At 45.0% G+C, this 15,559-nt stretch overlaps 1 protein-coding gene across 1 annotated transcript in view; it reads left to right on the forward strand.

Moving 5' to 3' along the window:
- Positions 1 to 2,357: 2,357 nt before the first annotated feature.
- LOC308635509 (uncharacterized protein) overlaps positions 2,358 to 15,559 on the forward strand; it is a gene marked incomplete at its 3' end in the record, with an annotated part of 193,378 nt that continues 180,176 nt past the window's right edge. Inside the window, exons 1-3 of the mRNA XM_081269934.1 lie at positions 2,358 to 2,650; positions 2,870 to 2,964; positions 3,169 to 3,235. Of these exons, the coding sequence (XP_081126060.1) occupies positions 2,427 to 2,650; positions 2,870 to 2,964; positions 3,169 to 3,235 (386 nt within the window). The 5' untranslated portion in view covers positions 2,358 to 2,426. The remainder of the gene's footprint in view (positions 2,651 to 2,869; positions 2,965 to 3,168; positions 3,236 to 15,559) is intronic.

Here is a 15,559-nt window from a genome sequence, read left to right on the forward strand (position 1 = left end):
GTGCTAAGATGTTTTTGTAGTTGGGTCTGGTTTACTTGTCCTTATCCTCCTAATATAAGGATAGTATCACTATTGTTATTACTAAGGAAAAGTTGATTGAGGGAGCAATTTGAAACATACTAGAAATTGGGACAATATTTTGTCACGTCAGTAGAATTAATCCTGAATGTACATGTTTTTTCCACAGTTTACAAAATAAATTTTAAAATAAGGTAATTTTAGTAAGTAAAGGTCTTAGAACATGGACTTGATCCTGAAAGCTCTGAAGTTTTAGAGTTGACCCAAGTGTTTGGTTTTAGCATAAGCCCATTCTCCATATGCTTAAAAGCTTTGCACCTTGCAACAGTATCTCCTTGTCTTCATGTTCAAAGAGCCACACATCTTCTGAGCTCTGTATTTTGTGGTTGAATTGTGAGGTTTTAGAAACACAGGTGTCATCACTTTCCTTCTTTTGAGAGCCTGCTCCCTTTACCTCCATGTGCAGTCAGAAGCCTCGAGAAGCCAGCAGACATGGAAATCAGGGGCTGCCTGCAGCTCAGATGTTTGTAATGAGAGAGGCTTATGTATATGAAATCATGTCATCTGCAGACAGGGGTAATTAGACCTCCTTCTAACTAGTTATACATGACAGCAGAATGCATTTTGATTCATTATGCACAAATGAAGCACAGCATTGCATTTCTATGGTTGTCCCCGAAGTAGAATCACACCATTTGTGCAGTACACTATTCGTGCACTTGTACATGTACCTAGGATAATGATATCCATCTCATTCCACTATCTTTCCTACCCATGCCCCTTCCCGTCCCCTCACTGTCCTCTGCCCAATCCAAAGTTCCTCAGTTCTTCCTATACCCCCACCCCCAACTGTTATGGATCAGCATCCACATATCAGAGAAAACATTTACCCTTTGGTTTTGGGGGATTGGCTTATGTCGCTTAACATGAAATTCTCCAGCTTCATCCATTTACTTGCAAATGTATGGCCAGTACTTCTAATAGTGTATTGAACAAGAGTTTTGTCTTGTTCCTGATCTTTTTTAAAAATATTTTTTAGTTGTAGTTAGACACAATATCTTTATTTTATTTATTTATCTTTATGTGGTGCTGAGGATCGAACCCAGGGCCTGGCACATGCTAGGCAAGCGCTCTACCACTGAGCCACAACCCCAGCCCTTGTTCCTGATCTTACAGGGAATGGTTTCCCCTCTTCACCTTTCAGTGTGATATTGTTTTGGGTTTGTCATCCATTGCCTTTATTTGGTTGAGACACATTTCTCTTATTTCTAATTTTTGAGGGTTTTCATTATAAAGGGAAGTAGAATTTTACCGAATGGTTATTCTCTAATGATTTAAATGGGAATTGTGATTTTTAGTTTTGATGCCTTTAATTTTTTTTTTTTTTTTTTTGGTGGACACAATATCTTTATTTTATTTTTATGTGGTATAGCCTGTTAGGAAGTCCAGCAAGAAGACTGTTGTCCCTTCAAAGCCTAAGGCAAAATAGTACAGGGAGGAGAAAAACTGGTGCATTTTCCTGAAACAAAATACAGGCCTATGCCAGCCCTCAGAACCTACATCTCCTCAGGTTCCAGGCCTCAGGCACATGAGACAGAGAATTACATCTGGGCTTCTTGCCCTTTCCTTAGCTCCAAACAAGGGCAGCAGTGTAAATGTGGGTGGGAGAGAAGGGATCATGAGACACAGCCATTAGCACCTGAACCACATCTCTTCCTAAACCAGTAATGCCAAGAGCAGTAAGAAATAAGTAAATAAGAGTGAGGGGTTGTCCTTCTGTCACATTAAGTAGGAGACAGTGGGGGTGGGGAAAGGTGTTTTCACATCAGGACATCTATCCCTCAGGCCAAAGAGAGGGGTTATGGTCAGCACAGCTTCACATGTTTTCCCTCTCTTCATTTACCCTGCTTCCGCTTAGGCTTTTCTGGGGTTTCGGGACGACTCTTGGCTTTGCACAGAGGGCATATAGGTGCATTCCGGTGAATTTGCTGATGACAAGCAGGCCTTCATAGGTGGACCGCTGCGGGTGCCCGGAGGTCTCCCGGGGCAGCTACCTCCCTCCGAGTACCTCCGCGGTAACTGGGGCTGACAAGCGGAGACCGCCTTCCAATCAGCGTCTTCCTGCCTGCTGCTCCCGGTGATGCTGCATTTGCCCTCCCACGGGTTCCTGGAGGTTTTTTCCCCTGGCAGCTGCAACCACTTGCTGCAGCCACAGTAGATACCTCTGCCCCGGACCACGTGACCGGGAGATCGCCTGGTGACGCGGTCCCTACAACTGCGCCACCGCTGGAGCCATAGCCGCCTGCAGCTGCTGGCAAGCTGCCTGCTGCGGGGGAGACTCCAGGTTTGGTTCACGTGGCTGCACCAATTTTGGGACACCAAGCAGGGCCTGAGGCCCAAGTGCCCGCATGTTTACCACCACAAGAGCCTCAGGTGTCTATTTTGTCGATATCCCTGAGGCACAGGTGGTTTCAGAGGTGGATGACCCTTGCACGTTATGTGTATTCCAGGCTCCCTCACTGAGGAGCCTGGTGGAGACTCTGGAGACAGCCTTAGTCTCTGACAGCCTCTCTTCTGGGTCTACCATCTCCAGTTTCTCCACCCAACAGGAGACAGACGCAGTGTTGGGAAGGTAAGCCCACCCAGGGTGACAGGGTCCTGTATAGCTCTGAGTCCAGGAACTGGCCCTGGGCCTCTCTGAGCCTCAGCCTGCTCCTCTGAATTGTGGGGTGCCAAGATCACTGGCCTCATAGTAGGAAAGGCCAGGCCTCTCATACTGCTGCCCCCTTCCCTCCTGGGTGGTCTCCTCACTCCCTCACTTGCCTCACTATCCACTTGGTAATATCCACAGCCAGGTCATGGTCACAGGCCCTGATGCGGAGGACCAAGGATACCAGGTCCCAGCCCTGACAGAAAACCCGGAGCTCATGGAGGAACAGGCCGAAGGTGAGGAGGACTGAGGTGGGGTCTGAGTATGTAGGAATGGGATGGGGCTTGAGATGCAGAGCATTCCTTCCAGAAACTGGGGCAGGGCAGGCACAATGAGAAGCAGAGCTGTCACTGTCTGCATGCATTCTGGGGACACTGCCAGGGTTGGGCTCGTGTGTGGAACTGTGTGAAAGGCAGTGGGAAATATTTTTTCGCTGGAAGGTGTAAAGCCAGACATGTGGAACCCCAATAGGCCTCCAGGAGCCAAATCCGATGAAGTCACTCAAGAGTCTTTTCTGCAAGCTCCAGCCTGGACTCACAACTGTTTCTGACACAGCAATCCCAAGGAGTGAGTCCCAACCTTTAGTTCAATGAGGATTTATAGGTTATTTTGGGGTACTATATGCAGCACAACATCACACAGCAAATCATTTCATACCTCAGGAAAATCAAACAACAACTCTTAACATTGATTAGCACATTCACTGGCGGGAACGAGTTGGGTAAGGGTGTTTGGTTAGTTCAAGTGGTGGATACATTTGAACTGATTGGTTTAGGCCACAATGGGTGTACGCGCTAAATTTGCAGGGTTACCCAATCATGTTCTGAATCACCGACCCTGGGAGGGTCACCTGGCATTTCAGATATTTTCCCTGTCTCACTCTGATTGGTTGTTGCTATGGTTCAACATCATGTCTTTGGGTCTTGCATTGCTGAGTCAATGCTACCTGGTCATTGCAGTTAGGGGTATCTGGTTCCACAGGCCATTCCTGGAATTTAAGAAGCTGGGTCATCCCCACTTGGACAGGCCTTGCTCTGAAGTAGAGGCTGGTTTTTTAAAAAATGGAGTCACATCAGTTTCTCAGAAGGAACATGGACAGTTTCTTGACCTTTACTCCTCTTGTAGCTGCAGGGCCACCTCCGGTGCTTGGGGACGCTCCAGCTGAAATTCCACCACCTCCACCACCTGAGATGGAGCTGGAGCTGGAAAGGCCTGTAATGGCAGATCCTGGCCAAGAACTCCTGCTGGACCCTGAGGCAGTGCCTCTTACTGAGAACAATCCAGAGCCTCCATTCCTCGCCCCTAATTTTCTTTTTTTCGTTTTGTTTATTTTAATGTTTTATATTTTATGTATAGTTTGCTTGCTTTAAAATCAAACATTATACTTGTTTGTGAAAAGATCCAGGTTATTGGCATTAAGTGCATTCTCTAAACTGTTCACTAGTCACCACTATGTCATTCCACTGGCCCTTTGGGGAACATTTCAGATTCAAATTATAGCATTCACTGTCCTGATTGTGGTGATGATCTTACAGGTGTGAACACTGTGAATACTTGCCAAGTCATAGGCTTTAAGTGTGTGCAGTGCTTTGTGTGGCAATCTGCTCATTCAGGGGTGTTTACACAAGGAATAAATCAAATAAAAACTCTCAAATGAAAAGCTTTACAAGAGGAAGACGGGGAATTGTATAAGATGCTGGCAATCTGGGCCCTCTTCCAAGTCCAGGTCCAAGACTGGGAAGAGGGATGGACACTGCTGGGCCCTCTGCAGTTTCAGCTCCCTCCCCATGTGTGTCATCCTCAATGAAAAGGAGCACGGTGAGACACTGGGCAGGCCCACCTGTCCAGCCTGGAAAGCACCTGTCCAGCTCAGCACCTCTCCTTCATAAGCATTGCCCAATAAATCTTATGTAAAGATATGAACTTTAGGGGCTGGGGCTGTAGCTCAGTGGTAGAGCACTTGCCTAGCATACGGGAGGCACTGGGTTGGATCCTCAGCACGACATAAAAATAAACAAATAAAATAAAGGCGTTCTGTCCATTTACATTTTTTAAATTATTAAAACAAAGATATGAACTTTATATCTCATACCCCATCTCCAGGTGTCTTCTTGGGTGTCTCAGCAAACTATCCTGCTGCCCTAGCACAACAGGGCCTCCCAAAACTTCAGATCCCTCTGTCAATCTCACACACACAAGTCCCTGAATTAATTCCCCAGCACTGCCATGCGAGGATGAATGGTATAATCTGTTTAGCTCATAGTTTGGGAGGCTGAGAGCCCAAGATTGGATAGCTCCATCTGTCTGGCCTCTCGTGAAGTCCTCCTGGCAGGCAGCATTGCAGGGGTTGGAGCATATTGCAGACGAGATCACAGGACAAGATAGGAAGCTGCCAGCGCTTGATATGTGGCTCAAGTGGTAGCACGCTCTCCTACAATGCGTGAGGCACTGGGTTTGATTCTCAGCACCACATTAAAAAAATAAAATAAAATGATATTATGTCCACCTAAAACTAAAAAAATAAATATTAAAAAAATAGGAAGCTGCCAGAGCTAGCTATATATATTTTTAGTTATACATGAACACAATATCATTATTTTTTTTATTCTTTTATTTCTGTGTGATGCTGAGGATGGAACCTAGGATCTCACACATGCCAGAGAAGCACTCTGCCGCTGAGCCACAATCCCAGCCCAGGCTTGCTCTTTTTATAAGAACCTGTTCTCTGGAAACTAGCGAGTCTCCCACAATACCTACATTAATCTGTGCCCCCAATAACCTAACCACCTTCTACAAGGTGCCAACTCTTAAAGACCCCAGCACATCTCAATGATCACCTTGCTGTGGGCCAAGATTCCAGCACAGAAACTTTTGGTGAGGACGGGCAGAGGAATGAAGCTGCCACACCAGTCTACTAAAGACTCGTGGCACTGATAAGCCAATGCACCCCAACAGTTTGGTTTCCAAGTTTTCTTTGAAAAGCACAGGAAAAGAAAGAAAGAAAGTACAAAAATGTTTTCTTTTTCAGATCCCAGCAGAACGGTGTGGAGAACACTCTTGGAAGCTCCGTTTTTCCTGAGCTCCATGTCCCTTCTCCAGTGCTGACCAGGTTCCTGGGAGCAATAATGACACACAGAACTGTAGTCAGGCCCAGAACCAGGGGTACAGGGCAGGAAGAGGTCTCGGGCGACCTGGGGCTCCCAGCCTGCTGCCAGTTCCCCTCAGCAGCCTCAGGCAGGCAGAGGAGGGGCTTCTGCCCACACCAGCTGCAGCCCCTCACGCCCTGAACCCAGGGCAGGAGATAAAGACAAGGCACCCACAGGGAGGACAGGACAGGAGCCTGTGGGCAGAGAAGCCTGCTCTCCACAGGCACCGCAGACGCAGGTCTCTGCTGTGGTGACGGCTGGGAAATTGCACAGGCACCTTGACTCCTTCAAGCCCACTAACTAGGGATCCTGGGAATCCAGTAAACCTGCCCTTTGTTGGTCCACAGGCAAAGAACTGGGATCACTACATATGAACCTGTACTCTCCAACATGGCACATTATTTGGATGGAGGACTTCTTATGATACACCATCTTTACTACCCTGTAATTCATTTTCAAATAAAGAATGGTCACCTGGTCAGTAGATTTCCCCCCCCCCAAAAAAAAACCCATAAATTTTACACAAACATAGTACCAAGGAGCTAATAAAATCTATGAAATGTTAGAACAATGTTTGGGATCACTCAAGCCAGCTTTCTCTCAATACTCAAATACAGTCAGGGTTGGGAGTTCAAGTGTGAACTCAGCAGGGGAAGAGGCAGGGAGGAACTGGACCAGGACCCTGCCCTGCAAGCTGGTGGAGGAGACGCAACCACCTCTGCACACAGGGAGGTGAGAAATCAGCACAGGGCATCACAGGACAGCAGAAAGGGACCTAATTTGGACTGAGAGAGGGGAAAATACAAGGCAAATTTCACTGAGGAAGGGAGACAAAGTGAGCCTGGAAGGAGGATTGGAAATATGTCCACCCTACAAGGAGAAGATGAGGACACACAGAGGGGTGATGGTTGATTTTAGTGTCTGTGTGGCTGGATGAAGGAATACCTAGAGAAGTGGGAAAGCGTATCTGTGGGTGTGTGTCCCTGAGGATGCTTCCAGAGGAGATGGCCTGTGAGTCAAAGTGGAAGAGGTGGGGAAGTCCACCCTCCATGTGGGTGGGCACCTGACAATTGACTGGGGAAGTTCCACCCTCCACGTGGAACCTTGCAATCGATGGGGGCCCAGACAGAGCAGAAACAGAGAAAAGGGTTTTTGTCTCTCTGCTGGAGCCAAATACTCTCCTCCTGCAGCCTTGGACATCAGAACTCTCTGGCTTTGGGATCCCAGGACTTACACCAGCAGAACCGCAGGCTCTCAGGCCTTCACCTCAGTCTGAGAATTACATCACTGTCTTCCCTGTTTTAAGACCTTTGAACTTGGACTGAGCCACAATACCAGCATCCCAGGGTTTCCAGCCCAAAGACAGCTTGTTGCAGGACACTGTGCCTCCAAAAATCACATGAGCCAATTCCACCAAAAAACTCTCTTTTTTCCCTATCTATCTATCTATCTATCTATCTATCCATCCATCCATACCAAGAGTTCTGTCTCTGATTTATTACAAAAAGAAATAGCCTCAGGGTAAGGATGTGGCTCAGTGGTTAAGCACCCCTGGGTTCAATCTCTGGTACCAAAAAAAAAAAAAAGAAGAAGAAGAAAGAAAGAGCCTGAGACAAGCTTAGAAGACTCTGGATGCTCACATGACAAACAAATGAAGTTACTAATCAAGGGCCCCAGTATGCCATGAAAAGTTCATTTTTTTTTTTGTTGTAGATGGACACAATAAATTTAATTTATATATTTTACAGTTTTAGTTGTAGATGGATACAATACATTTAGTTTATTTATTTATTATATGTGGTGCTGAGGATCAAACCCAGGGCTTCACACAGGCTAGGAAAGCACTCTACCACTGAGCCACAACCCCAGACATTGTTAACTTAACCACATATTTCAGGCAACAGGCAGAGGCACCTCAATGACTGATGCTAATTAAAACATACAGTGGAGGCTCACTTCGCTGCTTTACAGTCTCAGGAAAATGGTATCCTCCTCCTCAGAATAAAGAACTCAGCTGTAGGGGCTGGGATGTGGCTCAGTGGTAGAGTGCTCGCATAGCACACGTGAGGCACTGGGTTCAAACCTCAGCACCACATAAAAATGAAATAAAGATATTGTGTTCACTTACAACTGAAAAAAAATAAATATTAAAAAAAAGAACTCAGCTGTAGATGAGCCAGGACCTCAGGGGGAAAAGCAATATGGTCAATTTCTGAGAAAGAAAGGAAGGACAGTAGCAACCCTGTTTATAAATTAACTCCACAGGCTGTAATCCCAGATGCACAGGAAGATAACAAGTTCAAAGTCAGCCTCAGCAACTCAGAAATTTCTGTCTCAAAATAAAATACAAAAAAGGCAGGGAATGTGATTCAGTGTTAAACACCCCTGGGTTAAAACCCCAGTACCTAAATAAATAAATAACTTCTACAGGTACAGAAACATGGGCATTTATGGTCATGGAAGTGATTTAAAATACTCCATTTATTTTCAGCACTACAGAAACCAGCCAAAAATCCTTTCACGAAAAAGCAAGAAAATGAAAGCGCATTAGGGCAGTTCCATCTACCCAGGCACCCCAGAATTGGGACAGTTACAATGTTTCCCTGGGATCCTTGCACAGGAACCCCATTTTTACAAATCTTTTCACCCCATTCCAACCCTTCCAAATTCTTGTCCTCAGCTTGTGCCAAAATTAATCCCCTTTGCTTTAGGTGAGGTCACAGGGTGCTTCACAGGCTCTGGGATTTCCTCAAAGAGCAATTGAGGGCCAAGCATCTGTGTGAATGTCACACACCTGTGTGGAGACCTGTTGGAATAACTTTCAGTTTACAGCTAGCAGCTAGCAGCTATGAGCGGTTGGGAGTGCTTGAAGAATCTACACTCATTCAGGCCTGATAGGAACGCCTGCAGGATGGGATGCTCTGCTGTAGGGAGCCATTAGTGAAACCAAATCCTTAGCACTTGTGGTTAGCATTGCCAAGCTGCCAGGTCAGGAAACTGAAAGCCAGGTGCTTCAGACATGGAACTCCTAACTTAGAAACCCCCTCCCCTAGGGACAAAGACCCTTCCTGATGATAGCAATATTTAGAGCATCCTCATAGTGCGGTTACATTAGGCATAAGATGATTGGCTTATAGATGTTAAGGTGCTTATGTGTGATTGAGGGGCATGCCCCACTGGAACACTATAACAATTGTATGCATTCCAAAAATAAACGGAGCTACTGGACGATGACCTGGGGTGGGTCTCCAGCCAGTTCTCTCACCAGCTCCTGGAGTCTGTGTGTTGGTTCCCCATCTCTACCCACCCCCCTGCTCCACGACAAGGTAGTGGAGTGACTAATTGACTACATCAGTGACCAGAACCACAGCAATTTGGTGCCACAATGTGTTTGCTCACACCCTCGCACCTCGGGACTGGCCATCCCATTGATTTCATGTAGGATTTCGGGTAGTAGACCCGGTTTGTGTTCTGTGTGCTGTTGGTTCCTTGAAGGTGAGCAAGGAACCCCCTCTTCTATCCCCTTTCCTTGTCCTTGTCATACCGTTGGTACCCCGAGTTGAGGCACACACCATCATAAGCTTTGGTGTCACCTTATGACCCTGATTCACCCAGCGAATTCACATAAGGCATAAGGGACTTACCAGAATTTGGAACCTTGGTTTTCTCTGTTAAAGGGAACTCTGTTCCGGAGACACCATTTGGGCACATGGCCTTGATCTAACAAGTCAAGGAAGTCCCCACTAAGCACAAGACATTGGACCCTACACACATCTTTTGTTTGTCTTAGTCAGGGCCCTCCATGTCAACCTCTTGGGCCCCTATATTAGGCATCTTGTCAAGTCAAATGATAGACCCAACCTGATCTTTTCTTAAAATTGGGAGCCATCTCACCACAAAGCCATGAAAAGATAATTTTGGCTTTACTATAAATTACTTCAAATTCTGAACCTGCTTGGAATGCCTGCCCGTGCCTTGAACTCACGCATGCCTGGCTCTGACCAGATAGCAGCCCTCTCAGAAACTTTAGTGACACCTCATAAATATTGGCCTTCCCTGGCCAGGCAACAACCCTCTCTGAGGCTCTAATGGTCCTCATAAATTCTGATGTTGGGGCCAGCAAAAAATGTAAACTACTATTAGTGTGATGCTTGTCAGAGTTCTGTTATCTGTAACCCCCCTTTGTGTAACTTTCTGGGCTATAAAGCTGGGCTGCAGGAAAGCTGGGGCTGCTGTCTTATTCCGGTGGTTTTGGAAGGGAGAGGCAGCCCGGCCAGTCGAAATAATAAGCTTGCTTTAATTTGATTTTAATTGGAGTCAGTGGTCTTTTCTTTCATTCTGGTCTAACACAAAGACATTGTTTTAAGAACTCTTAAAAAATATGAGGAATTGTTCAGAAAAATGATTCAAGGCCCCCATGAATGGTTTCCTGACTTATCTAGAGTAATCCAGGCACTTGGGAAGCTCATTCAACTGGCCCTACTCAAGGCTCATTAGTTAAACAATTGGCATGGGAAGGAGCCACTGCAGGAGCTAAGGCTGCAATTGCCCCAGTGTGCAGCGAATCCCTTTTGAAATGGATCTCTGCTGAAAAGGAAATAGCCCCCTCTTCAGGGCCCATTCAGGCATTAACAACTTCCTTTAACAAATTATCAGTTAACAAAAATGATGGGTCTTCCCAACCAAGATCTGATCCCATTTGCTAGGGCTGTAATCAGCCAGGCTGATTTAATGTTTTAAAATTGCGGATGTTCCCATGTCTGTTAAAATTGACAAAGGGCCAACCTATACTAACAAGACATTTCAAGCAATTTGCAATGGTTGGCATATACATTACTTAGCTGGAATTCCCTATAGCCCTTAGACTCAAGGCATTATAGAAAGAACACACAAGAAACTATACCAACTCTCCTCATGATGCCTTGAAAAGAATCTTATCTGATTTAAATTTTCTTTCAATTTCAAAATTTTCTATGAAAATAGCAGCCCATAAGCATTGGGCCCCCCTCTCAGGGTCCTCCCATCTACCTATGGTCCCATGAAAGGATCCCATAACAAGTGCATGGGATGGTCTGGAGCTCCTCTTAACCATGGGTGGAGGGTTTACATATGTTAACAGGAGCCTCACCCCATTTGGGTACCAGCAAGAAATGTCAGACCAGCCACCAACATCCAGGCTTTGGAAACCAAGCCAAAAGTAGAAGAAGATATCATTATGACCTCCCCACTGGACGGCTCACAGATAACCTGGGGTGATATCAAAGCCCTATCATATCAGGTTCAGACCATGTCATCTGCCGGAGACCAGAGCCCTGGTACTCTCTTCTTATGTGTGCAATTGTAACCCGCAACCCACAGGTAAGTGCAAAACAGGTAATATGGTGTATGAAAGGCCTCTGCCTAATAGCCTGATAACTCAAGGCCCTCTGCTGGCCTGTCCAAGCAAAACAGACACACTTCAAAGTATGTCCCATGAGGGAAAAATTGCTTTGCAGATAGTTGTCACTCATGAATGGCTGTCTGGGGGACAGTCCTCCTCTAGTGGAGAGCCTCTAGCACCATCTAATAGCAAAAACCCTTCAGTGAGAAAAATACTCATTCCACTGCAATTAAAAAACTTTTAGAGCAATTAATCAATTAATCATGATCAGGATGTGGTACATACTCTCTCTCAAATCTTGCAGAATGCATCCCAAGGGCAAAAATCAGGAGGACAACAGGAGCCTCCTGGATCCATATCATCATAAGGCTCTCGGTCCTCACAGCCACAATTGCAACTGTGACTCTTGCAGCTCCCCTGCACCTGACCAGAAGGACCACACTCAACCGATTGGAAACAACTTATGCTGTTTCTGGGACTTTAATTGGACTTTCCCTTCCTTTGCATCAATGCAGAAAAGGACCCCCTTTATGCTATTGTGCATCATTCTGTCATTTAGCCCTTAAGTATATGCTTGGTGGGTGGGGGCTCCATCTCCTGGGATTCTTTTATCTGTTGGTTTGGATGATACTGTATTGCCTTTCTTGTTTTCTACTAATGTTTCCTCACAATGCCCGGTTACATCTGACCCAATAGCGAGGCACCCTTGGAATATGTCACTCTCACTTGATCATTCATGGGCCTTTACTATATTAAGGGATGTGTCTAGGGCACAGAGGTTGTGTCAGTCTACAATTTGCCTTCACAATGATATTCTTTGGGATCCAGGAATAGGAGGCATTACAGGTTTTCGGCCACTCTCCTTAGAAGGAGAAGCAAAAGTAGTTTCTGTCAGTGATCTGCCTAGTGGCATGACCATGCCCCCTCATGCTAAAGACTCATGTTATTGGCCCCAACCCTTTCTGCAGAGATGTCCATGGAGAAAATTTAAGGACATCAATGAAGGTATACCTCTAAGAGCTATATCTTGGAGAGATTGTCTCTCCCTTTCCAGACCTATTTCACTTCTGATGAGCTTATTAGTTGGTCCAGACCCTATACAAAAGGATAATAGAATTTTTAACAGAAACATTACATTAATATTTAAATATCATACAGATTGGATAACAAATGCTCAAAATACAAAAGAAAGACAGTTAGGAGACTTTTTGCAATTAGGCAAACAATTGTTATGTGGTGCTTACAAAAGTACAGATATCAGTCCTATTGTCACCATGGATGCCATTTGGTTTAAGGGCTTACCAAAAAAAAGTAACATTATTCTGAATCCTGGCTGTCTATGGAAATATCACAGAAGACCAGGACTACCCATATTCAGATTTTTATGTTTAAATGATATAAATTTCTGTCTTGCTTAAGCCACTTCTATTAATTTCCTTTGGCTGCTATAACAAATTACAGTCATCCCTCTGTACCCACAGTTTCCACATCTACCATTTCAACCAACCCTGTATCAAAAATATTTGGGAACAAAGTTACATTGTTGCTGATGTGTATAATATAGTAGGCCTTTGATGGTGGCATCTGCACTAAGTATGTATAGACCTTTTTCTTGTCATTATTCCTTACACAATACAGTATAAGAAATATTTATACATCATTTATACTGTATTAGGTATTATAAGTATTCTAAAGTTGGTTTAAAGTATACTGGACAATGTGTGTAGAAAAAACACCAACTTATAAAAAGAACTTGAGCATTCTTGGACTTTGGTATACATGGGGCAAAACCCATCCCTTGTGGATACCAAGGGATGACTCAACTAAAAATCACTGAATTATATGCTTTCAAATTATGATGTATGAATTATATCTCAATTTTTAAAATAACAAAACCTGTCCTCCCCCACAAAAAGCCCTATGCTGGCCTCTCCAAGCAAAATGGACACACTTCAAAGTATGTCCCATGAGGGAAAAATTGCTTTGCAGATAGCTATCACAGAAGTACTCAGGTGCAAGTAGCCAGAAAGTAAAACACCAAAAACAGAGTGCCTTCAACAAAATCTGCCATAATAATAAAATTAATGTGAACCAATATTTATTGAGCACTTTCTGTGTTCTAGTGAATTTTTAAATAGGGGAGACCTCAGGGAGATTGTTCATTTTTAACACAGATTTGACAAAGATGAGACCCTGGGATATTGGGGGGAAGAATACTCCAAGAAGAGGGTACAGAGGTATAAGGGACAGGGTGCTTGTTGTATTTAAGGCATATGGGAGACATAGAAGAACACGAGGCACACAGGGAGCAGGGCTTAGTCTTCTCCTCTTTGCTGGAACTGTCACCAGACTTACTGCCAAAGTGTCCCTATCATTTTCATTATCTGAGCATATTTCCCAGAACAATGACTTGAGGGTCAAGTTGTAGTGTGCATTCTGATTCTGAAGATCCAGCGCAGGCCCTGAGCATGTGAATTTCTAACAGTCTCCCAGGTGATGCTGATGCTGCCAGTTCTGACCCCACGCTTCCTGCAGCAAGGTGGATCTGGTTACCTACTGCTATGTAACAAGCCTTTCCAAACTTGGAGGCAGGGGCTGGGTGTGTAGCTCAGTGACACACTTTCCTAGCAGTCATTAGGCCCTGGGTCCAGTCTCCTGCACCAGATTGGGAGTGGACATGCCAATTTATAGGCACAAGCCATGACTTAGTGTCATGGTGCTGTGAGTTGACTGAACTCAGCTGGGTGGCTCTCCTGCGGGGCCTCCAGTGCAGTTGCCATCAGATGCTGGCTGTGGCTACCTGACTTGGCTTACCTTGGCACTCCTGGCCTGGGATGGCTGAAACTACTGGAGATGGTCAAGCCTAGATCTATGTCCATGCAGCCTTTCCAGGTGACCAGCTTGGGCTTCCTCAGGGTGGCCTGACACCCGACATTGGTAGTTATCTTTTTTCAGAATGAGCTTTGTAAAAGATAGTGAAAATGCAAGGTGTTTAATGCTGTGCTTAGAAATGGGCTCGTTATCACTTCCTTGGTTTTCTAAGGGGCCCACCAAGATTTAAGGAAAGAACATAACTACTAGATGGGAGAAATTTCAAAAAAAATTGGGGCCATATCAATCCTCAAAAAGATTCTAGTAGATTTCTCTCAGGAAAGGCTCATGGGGACACCACTGCATCCTTGAGCTTTACCTACTTGGGTCCTTGCCATCTGGTTTCCTTGTAGATCTAGTCGGTGGGAGACGGTATGCTACCCTAGTTGCATTTTCTGGGGTGGATGGATGAATGGATGGGTGGATGGGTTTTTTGTTTGTTTAGGGAGTCTCATTATGTTAACCAGGCTGGTCTCAAACTGCTGGGCTCAAGCAATGCTCCCACCTCAACCTCTTGAGTAGCTGGGACTACAGATACACACCACCTTGCCTGGCTCTCTCCATGTTTTTGTGATAGAATCCAGGGATATTCAAGTGCAGTACAACCACTGCCACCATCATCCAGGACTCCTTGCCTCTGGGGTTTAATTTGGATCTATGGCTTTTTGCTTTTTGTTTTAATTCCTGAAGTGATACAAGTAATCACAGTTTGCAAGCCCCTGGGCTCTAGAAACTGAAGGAATGGTCTGCCACTTAGCTGTCATGTGCCTTTTCGCCCTGTGACTTCAAGAGCTTTGAACTTTCTGATGTTTTTCATCTGCAAATCAAAATACTCACTTTGAAGACATGCACTAAGAATAGCAGACAAAGATATTTGGCACATACTAGATGAGTAGGCATGAAAAAAATAAAAATAAACCAGTTGCTGGAAGACAGAAAAGAAAACCAATGTTAGAGTTATAGATGGGATGGTTAGTCAGGTCATTTCTTCTAGAGCAATTGATATTATTTAACAAAAGTTGTATCACTGTTCCTTTTCTTTGTCCTGGAATTTCCCCATCTGAGAATAAATTCCAAGGAAATTATTTCCAAGGGGAAAAGATGCAATTTTTCTGCAGCTGTTTTGAACAGTGCTGTTCATGAGGGAGGTGACTGGAAGTAAAACAAGGAGCTCAACAAAAAGCAGAGGAAGAGATGGAGACAGTGGCAAAAATGGAGTGTACAGGACCTTCAGTTTCTTCACTGAAGCAGCCACCAAACCGTCAAAACCAGACAGAATCAACTCTTTTCTCCTTTTCAATGCTGGGGATTGAACCCAGGGCCTCAGTGCATGCTAGGCAAGTGCTCTACCCCTGAGCCACATCCCCAGCCTCAGAGTCAACTATCTTTGGAACTCTGGAATCTAATCAAGAGTTTCCAGCAACCAGGGAAGAG

This window comes from Spermophilus citellus (genome assembly GCF_964194105.1).
Source record: "Spermophilus citellus genome assembly, chromosome: 17".
Lineage (NCBI taxonomy): Eukaryota > Metazoa > Chordata > Mammalia > Rodentia > Sciuridae > Spermophilus > Spermophilus citellus.